The sequence below is a fragment of the Anthonomus grandis genome, chromosome 19, assembly GCF_022605725.1.
Source record: "Anthonomus grandis grandis chromosome 19, icAntGran1.3, whole genome shotgun sequence".
Classification (NCBI taxonomy): domain Eukaryota; kingdom Metazoa; phylum Arthropoda; class Insecta; order Coleoptera; family Curculionidae; genus Anthonomus; species Anthonomus grandis.
The window spans coordinates 4,351,519-4,372,296 of record NC_065564.1 but is presented as its reverse complement, the minus strand read 5'-3'; the positions used below and the strand labels follow the sequence as shown (position 1 = coordinate 4,372,296).

The following is a 20,778-nucleotide window of genomic DNA, read 5'->3' as shown; positions in this document are numbered from 1 at the left end:
ATCATTTACACCCTAAAGGAAAAAAAATCAAGAAACTCCTTAGTCAAACTTAAATATATTTAAGAGATATAAAAAATACATAAACACCGGCACAATATTCCCACTCCGACTGTCCAATAAGTGCCAGAATTTACATATCAATTACTGCAAAGAAACAAAAAAAAATCTTTAGTTCCTAACCTAAAAACACACAATTATCACTTACCTTTTTGGCTGCGGCCCCCACTTTGCTCTTCTTCGTGCCCCTGACCTTCTTCATCCTGTTCTTCCTCTCTTTCCTCTGTTTTCTAGTCTGTTGTTTCTTTTCATAGAGTCCGTGCCTTTGCAGCCTGTGCTTTGGCTCGAACTTCTTGGCAAAGTCCAGGGTGTCATAAATCAGGGCGAAACCGGTAGATTTGCCGCCACCGAAGTTCGTTCTGAAGCCAAAGACGAATATGACGTCCGGGGTGACTTTGTACATTTTAGCCAACTTTTCTCTGATGTCGGTTTTCTTTACCGAGGGTTGGCCGGGGTGCAGAACGTCTACGACCATTTGTTTCCGACATAACAGTCGGTTGGTCATGAATTTCCTGGTGCGGATTGTGGCAGTACCTTCCGTCTAAAAAAAAAAAAGGGTTAAAATAACTTAAACAAGTCTAGGTTAGGTTAGATGTTCAGGTAAAGTTTTGGCAACCAAATAAGGGTTCTGAAGAATTTTAATTAATTTAATAATACTTATTGGGGCTTAAAGGGAGCCTGTAGGGCCGCCCCAACAAGCTAAATCAATTAAACACTGAGAAAATCTCCTCAGAGGGTCCACAACAGATTCATAACATTGGCCGAAACAGGATGTAAACAATCGCTAAAAAATCACTAAAACACTCGAAGTTTCAGAAAAATTTTCTATGCACGTCGCGGCCGAAACTCCCCTGAACGATTTTCCTGAATAAAATCCCGGGAAATAAGCGGGATTTCCTTAAATTTTCCGGATTTTGTTTACCTACCATTTTGTACGGGAAATATTCACTACGCGAAAGAGTTTGACGTTGACAATTGGCATTCGAGGTTAACTTGACAAGTGTCAATGTCACCGGCGAACACTGAACCACGGGATATGCACCTCGCGCGGCGCAGTACCGTAAACATAAACTAGAGGGCGCTTCACTTTACAATACTAATAATAAGTAAGTAAGTAAATGTCAATAAAGCGGAGATTTAAACACAGAAAACATTTATTTATTTTTAAAAAAAAACACATAAAACGCTGCCCCTTCAAGGATATTTAAACACCACACACTAAAAAAAAAAAGAAAAATTAATTAAAGCTGCTTAATTATGTCAAGGAACTTACATCAGTCCCATTTAAAGCCAAACACTTCATAAACTCTTGCAGGATTTCGCACTTGGGTTGTATAATGTCCACTGTAAATTAAGAATTATTAATTGAACGAGAGTATTTACGAGGACTCACCTGAAATAGGGCTGGCATCACTGCCTAATGGCGCCCCCAAAAACGGTTTATTTTCACCTAAAATCAAAATTTTCGTCAAACGTTAATGATGCGTTTAAGGGGCGCTTACTAATGCTGTATGCCAATGCTTCTTGGCACAGCTTCAGCCTCTCGTACTGAGCCTTCGCGTGCGTGTAAATCACGTTATTGTCGATAAATTCGACCAGTTTTTCCTCGTTGGGAAAACCGTTATGGTTAAGCTGAAAATTCACTTTTAAATAAACCATTTCCAATGTGTGCAAATGCTTACTACCATGTTCATTTCGGCGAATATACATTCGTAGTAGTCGCACTGAAAACGAGAGTTATTTATAGCAACAAGTAGAACACGCATAGGAAAGTGCTGATGGGTTATGTTGTGCTCTTATTAGTTGAATTATGACGAATAGATGGCGGCGCTAAATAAGACAGTTACTTGTTGAGGATTAAATTGTTCCTCAGAGCCGAGTCCCAGTTTCTCCTTGGCGAAATTCAAAACGCTCTTGGCGGTATACTGGACCCGGTCGACGATTTTCACTTTGCTGGACCAGCAGAGGTCCTCCGCCCCCACCAGTTTGGGGGAGCGGTCGCAGGCGGCCGCGGCCAGCTAAAATTCGAATTTTTGGCGCCTTTTCGTTTAAATTTCTCAAGTACTTACGGCGATAAATGTTGCAAAAAATATTATTGACTGCATCGTTATAAATGTAAAGTTATACTGCGGATGCTTCGGGAGGATTTTGATGGCCTTCGTCACGGTATGGGGACATTAATTAGCGATTTGTCGATAAAAATTTGTGTAATTTGTTACGGGAATTGTTGGTTTGTAATTTCCGCTTAATTTAACTGATAGTGTATGCACAAAAGCTACTGGAGGACCTCCGGAAAAAGAAATTCTAGAGACAGGACTGAAGGTTTCACTTTATACATTTGCACAAAAACAACATTTACTACAATAATCCCATTTATTTTTAAAATTATTTAGAATCGTTCCAGCGTCGCGAGAACTCCAACACCCTCTTGCTCTGGACGTCGAACTTCTCCCTCGCGGGTTTCCTCCACTTGCTGTGGTGCAAATCCAACATCCCCCCGATGATTTCTTGGGCGAAATTCGCGGGAAACATTCGCTCGTCCTCGATCACGTGGGCGAATCCCTCCTCCATCCCGAAACTGACGGAGAAGTACGGTAATCCTTTGGGAATCGCCCTGCGCACGTCCCTGCCTTTTAGCGAGACGAGTTTCTTGTTTTGCGCCCATTCAGTTTCCGACTCGTCGATCGCTTTTTTGAAATAAATCGGCGCCAATTCGGCCTCGGATTTCGGCAAAGGCACGCACTCTAGCACCATGTGAGGATACCTAAATATATGCGACCTCTACTGCTGAATCGAGAAGCTTAAAAGTACCATCTGTCAAAACGTACGAATGGGAGGCACCCAAAAACCAACCTAACTATTTAAACTTCAAAAACTTTGGCTACAAATTATTTAAACAAATTCCCAACAACTCTAAGCTCAATTTCAGCTATTTACCAAGCAACATACTACAAACCTCATCTTTAGATACTCACTACTGCAATAAAACAACCCAAAAAAACTTTAAAACTCTCCCACCAGAGGGTGCATCACACCGACAACCGATTTAAAAACTCCCGCCAAAAAGCAAAACAAAGACTCACCTGTGAAACCCAGCAGCCACCTCAAAGAAGACCACGTCCTCCGCCCGGGCCTCAAACAGCCTCACGAGCTGCCTCCTCACGTCCTTCATCTCGCTCCACTCGTTCTCGTCCAGTTGAGTGACGCTTTGCGCGTGTCTTATGGGGACAATGAGGCAGTGGCCCTCCGTGAGGGGCTCGTGAGGAGGCAGCCCCAAGTACACGTAGTCTTTCATGTCGACGATGAGGTGTTTGGGCATAACGTCTGATTGGATGCACCTGGAACAGTTGTCCAAAGTGCCGGAGAGTTTTTTATGGTCGTTCACCGCCTTGGCGTGTTTCGATTGGTCGGATTTACGGTCAGATTTGGTCCTTCGAGCCGAATCGGCGAAGAAATCGTCCATATCGTCGTTTTTGCGGACCGTCGAGGCGATTTTCATGAACTCCCTGTCCTGGTCGTCTGTTGTGCTTAGTTTCTCGCTCTCGAACATGTCTCTTAAAGAATATTTGTCGTCATCAGCGAAATATCTGACTCTCTCATTGTTGTCGTGGGTGTTCGAGGCCTTTTTGCGCTCTTTTCTATGGGCGAATCCATCGTCGTAGTTGTGCTGAAGGGTCAAGGGCTTCGAATGACCCTGACGATCAGTTTGTGTCAAGATCACCCCCTCCTCGTTTGTTTTTGAGGTGGCCAAGGCCTCCCGGCCCTTTTCCAGTTTGGCTTTTAGCTCTTGGACCAGTTTTTCGTTACCCATTATTTCTGCTTTGACCAATTTACCGGCCAACAGGTTCAGTTCTTTCTCAGTCATCTGAGATGAGTCAGGAGTATTGTAAGATGAGTCAGGAGGGTGAGTCGAGTCAGACTGAGTGAGTTTAGAGTCAGATTTAATGGGTTTTCTCCAACCTGATGAGGAGGATGTGTGAGGTTTTTGTCTTTTGTAGCTTTAATAAAGAAATTAAACAACATGTTGGTGATACTTAATAAAAGTAGTGTTTGATTTGCTTCAAGAGGTCATAAGTAATAAAACAAATTATATCAACTTTATTATTTCTCTGCACCCAATTAAAATAAATAAATAAACACTAACCTGTAAGCACCGTCATCAGAATCATCATCCTTTGGCTTCCGGAACTTGGGCAAACCGTCACCCCCGTCTTTCCAATATGGGTTTAGTTCTCTGGGGCAATTTCTGGGATCATACTGTTGTTTCTCTTTCTCATCTTTCTTGGCATCTTCCCTCTGCTTCTTCCTTTCCTCGTTTGAGTATGTTGCAAAGTTTAACCAAGAGTCATCATCTTTATCCTGAATTTTAGGCTTTTTTGGGGTGTCTACATCTTTGGGGCTACTAGGGCTTCGCTCTTTAGAGGCTCTTTTGTGTTTTCTATGTTCAGACTTTCCGCTGGGGCTGCTAGCCCTCGATTTTTCCTTAATTTGGTCTGCTTCCACCCATTCATCTGAGGAGGAACTTGAGTGATGCCTCTTGTGTTTTTTAGATTTTTTCTTGTGTTTTCCCTTAAAAGAGTGTTAAATTTAGGATTACAGAACGTTATAGGCCTCCTGTACCTTACCATTTATGTTTTATTTAATACAAAAAGTAAACAAATACAAAACATAACCTAACAGCGACAACAATGACATAACCTAAAAGAGCAAACTGTCAAACCAAGAAGACTAGATGAAGAAGAGGTTGGGTGAAGGCATATTTAGTTACAGAGGTATCGTCGAGAGGGCGCTCACCTATTTTAAAGTTATTGATTTTAAATGTAATTGAACTCATCGTACATTAATTAGTTTATTTATTAATACTAAATTTAATTTATTTACGTCCCCTTGGTTGTTCTAGTGTGTGACTCAATTATTTCTTGAAAATTGCGAAGTGCAAGCTTTTAAAATGGCGCCATATTATGCTACCAAAAAATGTAAAACTAATTGAAAAACACTAATTTTTTTTTGTTTTTTATTAAGAAAAAATAATTTAAAATCCTTCTTCACAAAACTAATATTTATACAGTGTGGCCTGTTGTAGGTCCAACCTAATCCATCTACACCTATTTAAGTTCGAACTAAAGACGTACATATTATATTAAAGAGATCCGTTAAAACCAAATATTGCACTATAAAATAATATATACATGTGGCGTAAAAAACACTCTTGTTGGGTCTAAAATTACAATAATCATAACAATTTGTCCTTGACAGCAATTAGTAAGTAGATATTAACATAAAACCTTTGCTTGCTTCTTCTGCCTGTCAGGAAAAATTTATTTCTTGAGTGGCTTTCCGTAAATTAGGCCTCTTCGGTCTTCGACTTGACAGATCAATGTCATGCGCCCTCTCTTTCCTGGTTTGACAGCACCTAGTAAACGACAACTTTGATAGTTCCACCCCAGAAGACTACTTTAAGGACAGACACCTCATCAGAAACTTAAACTAACTATAATACTAAAAAGGAACATTTCTCGGTACAAAACGGACTTTGTCGTCACTAGTAAATATCACTAAACGCGAGAGTCTGGGAGTTCTGGCTGTGCAAATGGTGGTGCAGGTCGTCGAGGCCTCCCTGATGGGACATGCTCGCCTCCATAATGGAGGATCCGGTGGGCGAGGCACCTGTCACCGCGCCCGACTGCGACTGCGCCCCCTGGGTACCCTCCTGGCGCATTAGGTTCCTGCGCCACTTGGCGCGTGCATTCTGGAACCACACCTAAAAGAAAAAATCCCTTATTAGTCAACTATCACGTCACAGGACTCCAAGGATTATCACCTGAAGAACCCGCTTTGAGAGTCCGGTTTTTTGGGCCAACTGCTTCAAGTCTTTCGCATCGGGGTTTTGGTTGATGGCGAAGTAGGTCTTCATCGTCCTGAGTTGGTGGTGCTTGAAGGAGGTGCGCATCCTGAGGGATTAATTGGGGAGTTAGACGGAGTTTGAGGGTTTATTGGGGCTTAAATTACCGTTTGGTGCGTTGGTTTTGCTGGCCGTTGCTGGAACCTGGTGAGGTCACCGAGGAGTCGTACGAGAGGGACTCCATTGAGGAGGAGAGGTCGCCTTGGTGCAGCATTTCTGCATTGAACAAGATTTCAATTACAAATTCACCCTGTATGTTACAATTTCTTTCACCCCTTTGATAAAATAATACCAGAAGGTTCAGTATAGACTTTTATATGTTACTCAAAGCGATACAGGGGGTGCGTATAGGGGGAGCCAACAATAAAAAGTGATATCCACAATAAAACCCTACAAAACAACAAAAGGGCCTTCGCATAAAAGAAAACTAAAAACAATACCCTCGAAACAAACACAGAAACTTTTACTGCATGTATATACACCGGACCGTTTATTAATTTTTTTTTCCACATTTTATGCGAGGATTTCCATCGAAATTAATGATATTTCCCGGGAATCCTGAAGGGCTCTCCTAAATGGGGAGCCCCGGTCTAGTGCGGGCTTATCGCCCCGAGTGCCCCTCTATTTTATCGGAGCGTATCTGATGTACGTGTTCGAGTGGCACAAACATGGAGCCCCGAGGGCCCCATGCGGGACCGCTGCCACCCTTTCGCCCTTAATAATTGGGAAAATGAAGACGTTTTCAAAAGGGGCCGATCGTTAGGGCCGATAAGGTAAACGGGGCTACTATTTTATGTCTTTTAAAGACAGGTGCCAACCGGATTGATTTAGTTACGAAAGGTGTAGGGGCGGTACCGCTTTGACTCGTGTTATCTATGGGTTTATCATGGGAAAAGTGTGGGTTTCTTTTAGGATAAATGTTTATATTTGTTTGTGGAATTTTTTGAGGGTTAATTGCTTGCTAAAAATGAAAGAAGTTTTATGCTGGACCTCCCCGAACTCTTTTGATGAGCTGCCAATGGTAATTCTCGAGGAATTCCATCATGAAATCCTAGAGATTCGAAAGTTATGACCTGAAAAGGTCTTAATTGGACGCAGGTGTGACTACTAATTAACCGCGACGCGATAAAACTATTCGAAATATACAGCGAGGACGGGTCTCAGGAGGAGTAAACCGAAATTCCGGAGCGGCCATAACGTTACTTAAGCCCAATGGGCTACCGGATGGGACTTATCCAATGGGTGATCTAAAGGCACTTTTCAACTGTCAACCGTTTCGGTTTGGCCACCCACCGAATCGACGACCCAATAAATTACCGACCGGGAGTAGTCGATATATCGGATCGATACCGGCTCGAAGAACGACCGCTTCTACAACCGCGAGTTCGCTTCTTGGGATTTTTTTTTAATTATTTTTTATTTTTCGGTTTCGACGAAGCGTGAAATCGGGTTTTTTTTTTAAAGAAAAATCAATTTTTTACTTCTTAACCACGTCTACTTAAATATGCGTTAACAGTAGTAACAACAAGTATTACCAAGCAACACATCATATATCATTATCGTTCAATATATATTTATTCAACATTTTTGGTTTTGGTATATTTATCAACCGTATATGGATAAAGTATATTTATTTAGCTGTATCAAATTTAAATAAACAGTATTATTAAATTAAATATTGCATATATAATTTATGCAGAAACACTGTTTTTCGTCAAAACAACCCTTAACCCCCCACCCACCCCAAAAATTTGCCCAGTAAGAAATTCCTTTGTATAAATCACTATTTTTCGTCCATATTTTTAATCTAATAACACTGTTTTTATATTAAATATTTATATATAAAATTATATGAAATTTAAATAAACAATGTTATTAAATTAAATATTGCATAAACATTTTCTGCAGAAATATTGTTTTTCGTCAAAACAACCCTTACCCCCCCCCACCCACCCCAAACATTTGCCCAGTAAGAAATTCCTTTGAAAAATCACTGTTTTTCGTTCATAATATCCAATCTAATAGCACTGTTTTTTTATTAAATATTTATTAATATACATATATAAAATTATATTAAATTTAAACAAACAAACTGTATTAGTAGATTGGATATTAATGACGAAACCAATTGTTATTCATGCGTATTATTTCGGAAAATAATGATTTTTGAAAACAATTTCTTACTGGTAAGTTGCGTGGGGTGGGTGGGGGGGGTAAGGGTAGGGTTAATCAAAAACGTTTTTTTTCCAGATATAATTTAGCCTGAGAGAAAAATGCTATTTAAGAAAATTATTTTAATAACAAGGAATTTACATATTTACTCTTTAAACTCGATTACTATATTTCAAAGATGTGATAAAATGACCCTTTTCATACACGTATATATCTTATAGTGTGATAAGGGAATATCATAGACAGAGAAATCTAAAAAATAAAATAAATGCATTTACGTGTGTGATTGCGGTTTTATTATTATTTTATTAGCGTAAAATCATTTTTTTAAATCAATTTTTTGCTTCTTAACCCCGTCTACTTAAATATGCGTTAACAGTACCTGGATCCTCAACCTAACTGAAGAAAATGCAACCCAACCTTTGTACAATGACGTGAAAAAAGAACAGAACAAAATATATTGTAAAACAAAAGAATCTTCCTAGTATTATTATTATAAAGCCAGGACAGAAACAGATCATTGAAAACAACTAAGGAAGATCTACGTAAACAAAAAAATACAGTTGAATTGAATATATGTGTTAATGTCATAATAAGTACAAACAATTTTAAAACACTTAGAGGTCGAGAAAAAATTAACAGATTATAATATAGAAATACCGAAGTAAAAGGACCGTAGATTTAAAATTGTTGATTACCAAATAAGTAACACCGATTACTTCAAATAAACGACCTGGTCAAATTTTTTGGATTAGGTATATATTTATCAACCGTATACGGTCAAAGTATATTTAATAAACTGTAGAATATACGTATAGCATATACTATTCTGTTTACAAGACAGTCTAAGTGAGAAAATTTCGGCATTTAAAAAAATCAACACGGGATTTACATACATATCTAGTTTTTAAACTCGATTACTTCACCTCAAATATTTGATGAAATTCTTCTGAAAAATCACTGTTTTTCGTCCATATTATCCAATCTAATAACGCTGTTCTTATACTAAATATTTATATATAAAATTATATGAAATTTAAATAATCAGTGTTATTAAATTAATTATTGCATTCATATTTTCTGCAGAAACACTGTTTTTCGTCCATATTATCCAATCTAATAACCCTGTTCTTATACTAAATATTTATATATAAAATTATATGAAATTTAAATAGATAATGTTATGAAATTAATTATTTCATATTTATATTCTGCAGAAACATTGTTTTTCACCAAAATAAAACCTAACCCCCCACCCACCCCAAAAAGTTGCCCAGTAAGAAATTCCATTGAAAACTCACTGTTTTTCGTCCATAATATCCAATCTAATAGCACTGTTTTTGTTTTAAATATTTATTAATATACATATATATAATTATATCAAATTTAAATAAACAAACTCTATTATTAGATTGGATATTAATGACGAAACCAATTGTTATTCATGCGTATTATTTTGGAAAACAATGATTTTTGAAAGCAATTTCTTACTGGTAAGTTGTGTGGGGTGGGTGGGGGGGTAAAGGTAGGGTTAATAAAAAAACGTTTTTTTTCCAGATATAATTTAGCCTGAGAGAAAAATGCTTTTTAAGAAAATTATAGGTAAGAATATACGTATATAATATAAGGTTCTCCTTATTACAAATCCGAGAAAATTTCGGCATTTAAAATTGACAAGGAATTTACATATCAACTCTTTAAACTTGATTACTATATTTCAAAGATGTGATAAAATGACCCCGATACCATATATATACACCAATGTGTAGCATACGATATACTTTTCAGACACGTATATATCGAGAAAATAAAGGAAATACATTAACGTGTGTGAAACACAAAAATTATCCCAAATATTTATTAGCACTTGTTAACATTAATATTAACAATGGTTCGTTAATATCATATGCAGATGACACAGTTGCCATCTTTTCTAAAAGCTCTTGGGAAGCAACAAAACCAGTAGCAGAAGATGGATTCGGGAAGATGAAAGACTGGTCAGATTTTAAATATTCAAAAAACCAATTATTAAGCATCACATCTGTCAATCGGCCAAATTTTAATCATTTTAAACTGCAATCAATCGACATTCAAACAGGTTCCATTTATTTGGCAAGGATCCGAGTACCATTGGTGACAAACATTTAAAGTGGGATAAACATATCGTAAAATTAACTACTAATCTTCGTTAACTCATTTATTTAGAGTAGAGATTCTTGGATGAATCATTACCAAGATATGAAGTAATTGTCTGAAGAGGTTTACATGAAAATTTATTAAAACAACTAAATATGCTCCAAAATTATATTTTAAGAGTTATATATAAAAAGCAAAAAAGATACTCAACTTAATTGCTCTATTCTGAAGAAATTTTCATCATACGTTATATATGCAGGGTGTCCGATAAATAATGGGAAATAATTTAGCAGAAGATTCCTTTGGAAAAAAATAAGGTTAAGTTAAATATTCCTAGTCCGAAAGTCAAAGACAACCAAGACACTAATGTCATTTTTTTAAATTTCTGTTGGTATTTGGTATTTTGCTTGCAATTAACTTTATTGTTAAGTATAAATAGTGATTTTTTTTTTCTTTAGGTTTTAGTTTTTTATAGGTTTTAGTTTTTGGGGCGCTCTACACATTTCTGAAAATAAGTTCCAGACTTGTGAATCGGTTTATTAATCGCAGGGTAGTCCTTTATTTATCATCAACCGAGATTATTGTTATATTTAAAAATGAAGTGTAATTTATTTTGGGATAAATAAAAAGCTTTTGAATTTGAATTTGAATTTGAATTTATTTTTATTGAGTACGAATAGTAATTTTCATTATTGAGTCTGAGCTGTGTATAGTAGTTTGTATGGCATTTTGCACAATATGCTTAAATTTTGCAATTCAATTTTTGTTCTCTTTTATCTCTCGGAAACCTTAAGGGGTGAAAAATAAATCGACAACAACAGTATCCAGACAGATAAAAAAATCGAGTTTTCAAAACAAAATTCTTACCCAAAGTGGCGGCGGCCATCCGCATCCCCACCGGTAAATCCCCGCAACCGGTGACCGCATCTTGTTCTTGCGGGTGTTGCGGTTTCCTCTTACGCGGTCGCCCCTTTTGGTTTTGCGGGGGGGTGTTCGGGTAGTAACCGGGCGATTCGCCCCCCGAAAACACCCCGGGGCCCTCGTGCGGATCGAACGTGTCCATCATCTCGTAATGGGGCCTACAAACGGATAAATTCACCGTCACAAGTCTTTTTTCGAAGGCGATCCTCTTACCTGCAATAAATCAGACCATCCCTTATGCCGAAATGGTCTCCTTTGGATAGGGGGATGCCGCAGAGGGTGCAAGAGAAACAGTGCAAATGGTACACGAGCTCTCTCGCTCTCATTACCAATTCGTTAGCGGAGATTCCTGCGTGGCACCTGCCGCACCTGGTCACAGCGAACATCCTGGAAAAAATATTAAAAATTCATTTTTTAAACACCCGAACGCAAACAAATTATTGTTATTTTCGGTGGGAATGGGGCATTTGCTAGCGACTTTGACCCGGTCGGTTTTTATTGTCGGCTCAAGTTAACTGACAGCTCGTATGGGGCTTATCGAGAGGTTAAATCAACATACGAGGGTGAAGTGTCGAGGTTTGACGAGTAAAATTACCGCAAACCGTTAAGGCCATGCATCATTCAAGTTGTAATGAGATGTCTTAGAATTACGGTTATAAGAGGTTCACGTGGGTACCACGGATGCTGGGTTCCCACAGTAATAAACATAATAAAACACCAAATTATAGAAACGTCCCAAAAAAAAAAGGAAAAAGAGAACAAGAACGGTCCAATTAATTTAACAATAGTAGCAGCAGCAGTTTTCCTTCTTTTTCTGTGTTGGCGGAACGTCGGAAGAATTTTAATAGGAAAGAATGCCCGACCTCATTATTTTTATATAAGCGACCATCGTCTCGTATAATTTATGAATGGATACTAGATTTACGTCTTTCTAGGCGGATTATAATGACCGGGACAGAGAGATATTTACGATAAAACCGTATTTTTTTTTTGTTGGTTTTAGGAAAAAAAATGGCCTCCTTCCAAATTCAAATATATGGCGGCATTATATCCAGGACAGCGCCATAATTCTTGCAAAGATAAAAACCAGATCGGCGTATTCGGCCCATAAATCCGTGTGTGAGTGCCTAATTAATCCGAACTACGCGAGATTTAGAAAAGAAGGAGAATAACCCGAGAAGAATCTTGGGACGAGGGTCCAATTAGTGCTCCCGAAATTGATATTCCCTGTTAGAATATTTTTGACTTTTTTTTTTTTGGAATACTCAAACTGTTCCTCAAGGATTTTTTTCATTTAATAGAATGACAATTTGACAAATTGTCTTTCTCCCTGGAAGTCGATGATATTCCATATAGTTATCGACAAAGCAGAGTCTAAATAGTAAATATTAGTCCTAGTACTTAGGTGCTGAACATATTAAAATTAACAAAATCTATAATGTAAAATGCTTGATGAAATGATGCATAAAAACTAAAAAGAAATGCTAAAATGAACAATTTAGGTATATATAGTCATCGACCTGATAAAATGCAACGGATACAAGTAACTTTTTAACACTAACCCTAAATCTAAACCAAAGAATGCAGTCCAAGTAATAACTTTAAAAATCCAACGTAAATTAGTGTAAATGTGTCAAGTGGTATTTGGTATTTCTTGGACAGGCTTTACCAAGACCTTTTAGAGTTTATTGCTCGAATCAAAGAATGATCGTATTTTCCAAATGGCACCATTTGTCCAATGGACATACAAAATTAGTCCAATTATTATCCAATATGTCCAAGCCATTAGAGTAGAAAACTATAGTTATATTTTAGCCACTAGAAGTCAAGATATTCAGTTGCCAATAATAGACAAATTATTTTATTTCTTCCAGGCACTCCAGTGAGAAAAATGTCAATATCTTGATTTTTAATGTATGGATTTTAATAATTTTTTCAGTAGTTGCTTGAAAAGCCCTAGAAGTATCCTAGAAATTAATAACTACAACATTTTAACCACTAGAAATCAAGATATTTAGTTGCCAATAAGAGACAAATTATTTTATTTCTTCCAGGCACTCCAGTGAGAAAAATGTCAATATCTTGATTTTTAATGTATGGATTTTAATAATTTTTTCAGTAGTTGCTTGAAAAGCCCTAGGAGTATCCTAAAAATTAATAACTACAACATTTTAACCACTAGAAATCAAGATATTTAGTTGCCAATAAGAGACAAATTATTTTATTTCTTCCAGGCACTTTAGTGAGAAAAATGTCAATATCTTGATTTCTACTCTATGAATTTCAAAAATTTTTTCAGTAGTTGCTTAAAAAGCCCTTGGAGTATCCTAGAAATTAATAACTACACCATTTTAGCTACCAGAAATCAAGATATTCAGTTGGCAATAAGAGACAAATTCATATGGTGCCTCTCGGGGGATCTCAGGATTAACCTCAAAAAAGCAGAGCTCCTACTATTCACGAGGAGACGTAACTTTGGCACGCCCCCTGTTATATCTCTAGGTGGCGTGCAGCTGCTTTACTCCAGGACAGTTCGATTTCTGGGAATCAAGTTAGATCCCAAACTCTCAGACACCGGAATGAAGAAGGCGGGCTTTTGGCAAAACCTGGGGTCTGTCTCCTAAGATCCTCCACTGGATCTACTTGCGCATTGTGAGACCTCTTCTCACATACGGGGCTATCGTTTGGTGGCCATTTACGGAGAAAGCGAAAATTCGTGCTCAACTGGACAGAGTCCAACGTCTTGCATGTCTCAGCATAACGGGTTCCATGCGGACGTTCCATGCTAAGATTTTGCATCCACCGGTAATATGATCGATCGTTTCCTTATATTGGTGACATTTTCTGCATATATCTGTATGTACTTCTTTTATTATCCATGTACTAAATCTTTCCTCTATATTTTATGTTGGGGTATTCATATTCAATGAATCATGCCTCTTCCTCCTTCTCTGTTTCAATTGTAACTCTCTCACTCAACACGAGGGTTTTATATCACTTATACCCCATACTAATTTAAATAATGAAAAAACGTCGTTTTTCTGACCTTTTATTAACTCGCGAACATCGAAAAAAAAAAGTTGCCAACCACCGCCTATCGGGGCGCAATTTTTAATTATACCCGTCGCTCGACATGTCATAAGGGTATTTTATCACTGGTAATCCCTTGATGCGAACCGATCGTACCGCGCGATAACGTCCTTCGTTTTTACCACATTTTTAATGGAAAAACTCAATTTATCGATTCGAATATCCGTAATTACAAGCAATAAATGTCGTATATTTGGCGCGGCAGATGCTCCTTGCAGTTGTCCCATCGGATATTAATTTTCTTTCGCCATCTTCGGAAGCAGGACCCTCTTATTGGTAATTAAACAATTAATTCAATGTCTAGATTAGCATGCGAACATTGTTCCGATAAGAAATTCAAGGAGTTTTAAGGTTAGTAAGGTAAATAGTCTTAATTGATAAGAAATTTAATTCTAAGCAACAATCGTTTAAGGCACATTTCTCTAATTTTAAAAATAAGCAAGATATGAGCGACCCCTTTTGAATTACTCGTCGCTCATCTTGTGTGCCCAGAAAAACACTAAATTTTAACAGTTTATGTAATGAATGCCTTGCATATTATTGTAAAAACAAATTGGCAGACATTTCGTAATTTTTATAAGCCACCATCAGAGGTAAAAGTCACTCACTTCTTCTTGAAAATCAAAAAGGCGGTCCCCATTAGCTCAGCACTCCGCTCTCCAGTAAACCTCCAATAACTTCTTTAGTTTTGCCTTTAGAGACATATTGCATAGAAGAACATTTATTCAAAATTTAACTCCCTATCGATTGACATAACATACAAGGTGATTCATGCAATAGCTCACCTATAATAGTCATCTTTACAATAAATGTTGCCTTCTCGTGCGAAGCAAGTCAACTCGGTGTCCAGTGGCAACTTGCACTCGCAACACTTCAAGCAACAAGCGTGCCATTGTCGGTCGACGGCGAGAAGATAGAAGCGATCGTGGATGCGGCCCCCGCAGCCCGCGCAGGAGGAGGCCGCAGCCCCGCCGCCCCCCTCTGAGGAGTTGCCCCCCATGCTGGAGCAGGGGGAGGCGCAGCCCCCGCGATCGATCGTCTCTCGTTCCTTCAGCATCACCCTGCGTAGCTGGTGCCCTGCAACAAGAAAAAATCTTTGCAGACAGGGTTGATAGGGGGGGACAAAAAGGGATCCCTCGCCCCCTTCATAGCGTTCTTTTTACCCCCCAGTATTTGGGTAAAAAGGGATGAGGGTTGGTTTTTTTTGTGCTTAATAAGCCACGCGTAAATTCTTGTACATTTTATAATATAAGTTTGGATGAAAGTTACTTAATTAATTAAATTAATGTTAGGGTGGGTGATCTAGGAATAAAGGTGAATGTAATACCGAACTACCAAACCGAAAATCCCCAATAAGTTCTTCCCTGTTTGTTTTTGGAAGAAATTTATAAATGACTTTTTAGTTTGTGCTTTAAAAAGACATCGATCTCAATAATTAAAAAAAATAATTTCTCATGCATTTCGAGAAAATTGCATTTTTCTGATTTGGAGTTCTTCTCGATTTTCTACCACTATAGGGAAAATATAATAAAAATGCCTTTTTGTAAGGATAGCCCTTATGATTCCTAACAACTTTTATATAAATCATTTTTTTCTTAAGCCCATAGATTTTTTGTAAAAAATTAAAATGTGTTTTTTTGCAAATTTTCATGGCTACAACCTCGTCAACTTTTTGCCAAAAAATTCGAATTTGTTTTAGCGATTTTTCTATTGCAATTTACAGTTTTGGGCTTGTTTTAGTATTCAGCAGAGAAAATTCAAAAAAACTCGACTCCAGTGAGCTTTTAAAATTTTTTAAACATTTCTATAACAGGCTCTTACAGGGATTAAACTTCTACATTTTTTCCTGACTTTCCTATGGGAAATAGAAACTTTTGCTATAAGACTTTTTTTATTGCCTGCTCATGCTCAATATACAGCAAAAGTTTTTTTTTATTTGGATAACTTTTGAAAATCTTCAATTTTTCCAGTCATTTTTTGCCAAAACTCAAAAATTTTCAATAACTTCTTTACGGTTCGTTTTCGGAAGAAATGTATAAAATACTTTTTAGTTTGTGCTTTAAAAAGACATCGATTCCGAAAATGAAAAAAATTAAATTTCTCATACATTTTGAAAAAATTGCAATTTTCTAATTCAGACTTTTTCTCGATTTTCTACCACTGTAAGGAAAATATAATAAAAATGCCTTTTTATAAAGATAGTCCTTATTATTCCTAACAACTTTTATATATATAATTTTTTTCTTAAGCTCATAGATTTTTTGTAAAAAATTGAAAAGTGATTTTTTTCAAAATTTCATGGGTCAATAGCCTCGTAAATTTTTGGTCAAAAATTTGAATTTTTTTTTGGCGTTTTTTCTATTTTAATTTTCAGTTTTGGGCTTGTCTTAGTATTCAGTAAAGAAAATTTTCAAAATATCGACTTCAGTGAGCTTTTACAAAATTTCATTAATTTTTATAACACAGGTTCTTATGAAGATTTTTTTTCCTGGTTTTCCTATGGGAAATAGAGACTTTTGCTATGAGGGTTTTTTATGGCCTAATTATTTCCAATGTACATCAAAATTTTTTTTTCAATCGAATACATTTTATAAATTTTCAATTTTTCCAGTCAGCTTATACTAGAAAACAAAAATCCTCAATAACTGCTTCCTGGTCTTTCTTGGTCATATTTTTGACCAGCACATATCTCATCTTTCTTGTTTATATCTATATTTGACTATGAAGATAACGTTTATGGAAACTGATTAATAAAAATTCAAAGATATCGTATCCAAAGGGTGCAAAACTCCTGATTGCTGTAGATCTACAAAATCGGTAAATATGAAAGAATTTCTTATAAATTTTCTATTTTAAAATTAGTCTATTCTTTGTACTGTTTCATTTAATTGTATATGGACTATTTATTTCTTCACATATAATTTGTATAAAATGCAAAGTATAGGGTAGCTAAAACTATTTGTCTAGATAATCTACTAGTACATCTTTTTACAATAGTACAATTACGTTTAGGGAACAACTTGTTAAATTGTGAAAATAAAGTATGTATGCCTTTAGTTTAAAATGCACGTAGATCAGCGAATGATGTTGAAAATTACGCCTAATGAATTTCAACTTTAACTTACTTTGTGCGGTAGTATAAAACACAGACAACCACTATAGCCGCTCACAAGTACTGTACTGACCACCTTACATGCCAAACGGTTTCCTATATAATGTACATACATAAAAAATAATGCTCTAATTACATATTAACACGTAATAAACCATCGCGAATGTGGAATAAGTCTTCGGTGACTTCCGGACGCGATACTGAAGGCGCCCACACCAGACTAGACCATATTTCCTATATATATATAATCTATATCAAGAATCTAGAGCAGAAGATTTTTTTTTTTGAAATTTATCGTTGTCGATGTCCAATGGGCCAAAAGTGTAAAATCCGGGGTCAAAGGGTTTTTTTTTTTTCAAAACGAGCGAAGGGGGATTTCGACGATTTCTCGAAGGAGTTTACGACGGTTGGATTTTATGCAAAACTATTCAATTACCTCGTCGCTTACGGCGGGAATAAATTAGCGACAGGTCAATTTACTAATTGTCGATTGTAATTGCTCTCGCTCAATACAATTTATTGACTAAAGACAATGCACACCGACATGTACCCAATTAATTTTCATTGCGAGAAGAGGGTTTTGCGATTTTATTTAACGGCGCGCGTTCAGCGTGAAACGCGCAACTAATTGCGATTTTTTGCACCCGCTTTTTTTTTGGGAGGGAAAATTCGTGTTTTTTTTTATGACAGCAGTATTTGTGATAGTCGAATTGCTTTTGTATCTAATTGTCGACACAGGAGAAGAGGAACAATAGTAGGGCTTCCTGCTACTAAATGACCAGGCACGTATTGTTCAATTTCTGTACTAAATAAGTTTTAATTTTACTTGGAAATGAAATGTAAGGATATAGTTGTTGATAAACAGCATGGTCTTCAATCTGGCCGATCTAGTGATCAATTTGCACTGATGAGTGCATTTGAGAGAGATGAGCAAGTCGATGCAATTTACTCAGATTTCTTAAAGGTATTCGATAAAGTTAAGCACGCGTTATTATTGGCCAAGTTGCGAGCATATACATAAAATGGTTAACGAGTTTTCTAACCAGTAGGAAACAGAGTGTAAAAAAAAATTAGAGCGATCTATTTGATAGAGACAAGAATAGTCCTAATAATTTTCCTCGTTGACTTTTCGAGAAACCTGATCGTTTAGGGGTCGCCACTTGAACTGTACAGCAAGGTTTTCCTAAATTTCTCAAATCCCATATTCTATATCAGAAAAATTGTAAAGGAATCAGATAAACTAGGCTTTCTGCAACAAGAATAATTTCAAGCATGTTTCTCGTAAATTTGTCAATTTACGAGTGGCTGATTGGGTGAGGAGCTTTTTGACAAATAACTCCGGTTCTATTGGCGATATCAAAAAAACCATAGGAAGCTATTTGGTAGGCTAGAGGATCTTATACAAGATTTTTTTACAATTTTTCTCGTAAACCCAATACTTATTAAGATATTTAGGCTTTTAGGGGTTGCCACTTGAACTGCAGACTAAGGTTTTCCTAAATTTCTCAAACCACTTATTCTATATCAGAAAAATTATAAAGGAATCAGATAAACTAGGCTTTTTGCAACAAGAATCATTCCAAGCATGTTTCTCGTAAACCCAATACTTTTCGAGAAATCTGTCAATTTACAAGTGGCTAATTGTGTGAGGAGCTTTGTGACAAATATCTTTGGTTCTATGGGTGATATCGAAAAAATTACAGGGGTATTTGATCCTCTATCCTCTACTAGAATGGCCCTAATAATTTTTCTCGTAAACTCAATACTTTTCAAGAAAACTTGGACTGTCGAGAAGTTCTGGTCTTTCAGTCCTGTGTTAAATTGTGTGTGGTTGGACCATTCAGTTTTCCAGTGGCCTCGTATGAGTCAAGACTAGTCTTAAGGCAAAAAACCCGGAATTACTTTGGCTCCTAAGCAATTAAAGTTATAAAATGTATTAAATTAATAATAATTACATGCGCCGCCATAAATTTAACATAATTATTAATAATTTATTCGGCTGGGGCCCGATCAACCAGAACCAATTAACTCCCGAGGAACTCACCATCGATTTTCATCAAAAAAAAAGGGAAAAATCCGGAAAAACTGTCACCGCACACTCGAAAACTCACAAAAAAATCCTGCTTGGAGCACACAAACGCAGTCTCTCGGTACACCTTTCACTATTACTACTACTACTACTACAACAACAATAACTGTCACGAGAGACGCTCTGTACGCTGGAACGGTAGGGGCACATCTAAAAATCAAAAAAGGGGATGCTGAGGGGGCCCCGCCCCGTTCGTTTGGGAGACGTCATCGGGGGGCGCCGCCCCCGGGAAGCCCCCTTTGAGGAGCGGGAGCCAATCGGGCGAGCGACGACCGCGGCGCCCCCTCGCGCCCGCGGTCGGAATGCGATCTTTCGTGCGACGCGATCGCCTCGGCAAGGTGTGTCGCCCCAGTTGCACCGAGGCCCCCGAATCAGTTTGTTGGGCGCCAACAATCCCTCTGGTGTACGTTTGTTTACATTTTGGTCCTTCGAACCGGAGATATATTGAATAACTAACGGCACAAGACAAGCTCTTTAGGGTAAAATCAGCATTGAAGGGCAAACAAATCGTCGAAATTTGCAGGTTTCTTGGATGTTGATGTCGGTGCTTAAAATGCTGTAAGTCAGTCGTTTGTAGACTTACAAGTATGCTTTTGACACTAAAATATTGCCCAAAGACCACGCTTTAATAAATGTTGAATTTACATTTGAGCTTTTGCATTAATTTGTTTATAATTTTAACTTCTAATTATATTATTTGACTATGAGTCACCTGACATGGTTTTGAGAAATAAATAAAATGAAATATTTTATCAGATTCGGAAAAGGATTTTTCCAATTTTTTACTGGAATTTTTTACAGGCAATTGAAATTGTTCTGCGTATGCTGCCTGTTAATCAAAGTGTGTATATTTGTTTATTTTTAAATTAAAGCATCCTTCGCCTGAATATATTTGTGATAAATTAAGAGTTTTTTGGAAATGTACATAATTATGGTACCAGAAGTCGTACAGATTATATATTGGAAGACAGATGTAACATAAATCAGTTACTCAACTCTGTACTGTACAAGGGATTAATTGAATTTGAGAAATTGCATGTGAATATTAAAAACTGTGATAACATAAGACATTTCAAAAGAGCGTTTGAGAACATATATATTAGATTGTATGTATGATTTTTTCTTTGTACTTTGTTTTAATTTTTTTTTAATATCATATATTTGATTTTATTCCTATACTTTATTCCATTACTATTTTCCTTTTTGTATTTAAGTGTATGTAAGTTTCCTCTTAACATAATTTTAAATTTAGTTATTCTTATATTTAAGTGACTTTTATACCTATTATGTATCCATATG

General features: G+C 36.8%; 4 protein-coding genes across 7 annotated transcripts in view; all 4 read right to left on the bottom strand.

Moving 5' to 3' along the window:
- Positions 1–36: 36 nt before the first annotated feature.
- Positions 37–1,134, bottom strand: LOC126747495 (40S ribosomal protein S24). The gene is made up of 3 exons (XM_050456174.1): positions 984–1,134; positions 206–598; positions 37–144 (listed from the first exon to the last, which is right to left on the bottom strand). Exons 1-3 carry the CDS (start codon positions 984–986, stop codon positions 142–144), a joined length of 399 nt encoding a protein of 132 aa, XP_050312131.1. The 5' UTR covers positions 987–1,134; the 3' UTR covers positions 37–141.
- Positions 1,135–1,193: 59 nt separating this feature from the next.
- Positions 1,194–2,309, bottom strand: LOC126747493 (uncharacterized). The gene is made up of 7 exons (XM_050456172.1): positions 2,127–2,309; positions 1,905–2,075; positions 1,743–1,781; positions 1,560–1,689; positions 1,451–1,507; positions 1,331–1,401; positions 1,194–1,275 (listed from the first exon to the last, which is right to left on the bottom strand). The coding sequence occupies exons 1-7, from the start codon at positions 2,160–2,162 to the stop codon at positions 1,252–1,254; spliced, it is 528 nt and encodes a 175-aa protein (XP_050312129.1). The 5' UTR covers positions 2,163–2,309; the 3' UTR covers positions 1,194–1,251.
- A 102-nt stretch (positions 2,310–2,411) lies between these two features.
- On the bottom strand, positions 2,412–4,805 carry LOC126747485 (CWF19-like protein 2 homolog). The gene is made up of 4 exons (XM_050456154.1): positions 4,683–4,805; positions 4,202–4,626; positions 3,141–4,055; positions 2,412–2,821 (listed from the first exon to the last, which is right to left on the bottom strand). The coding sequence occupies exons 1-4, from the start codon at positions 4,683–4,685 to the stop codon at positions 2,443–2,445; spliced, it is 1,722 nt and encodes a 573-aa protein (XP_050312111.1). The 5' UTR covers positions 4,686–4,805; the 3' UTR covers positions 2,412–2,442.
- Positions 4,806–4,953: 148 nt separating this feature from the next.
- Positions 4,954–20,778, bottom strand: part of LOC126747490 (LIM/homeobox protein Lhx2-like) — a 40,528-nt gene continuing 24,703 nt past the window's right edge. For 3 of the 4 annotated variants that reach the window (XM_050456166.1, XM_050456167.1, XM_050456165.1), the window contains 6 exons: positions 15,064–15,355; positions 11,402–11,575; positions 11,135–11,346; positions 6,067–6,175; positions 5,879–6,008; positions 4,954–5,818 (listed from right to left, as the gene is read on the bottom strand). In XM_050456166.1, the coding sequence (XP_050312123.1) occupies positions 5,600–5,818; positions 5,879–6,008; positions 6,067–6,175; positions 11,135–11,346; positions 11,402–11,575; positions 15,064–15,335 (1,116 nt within the window). In that variant the 5' untranslated portion in view covers positions 15,336–15,355 and the 3' untranslated portion in view covers positions 4,954–5,599. Of the gene's footprint in view, positions 5,819–5,878; positions 6,009–6,066; positions 6,176–11,134; positions 11,347–11,401; positions 11,576–15,063; positions 15,356–19,434; positions 19,616–20,778 lie in introns of those variants that run through there. The other variant, XM_050456164.1, reaches the window with a different exon arrangement.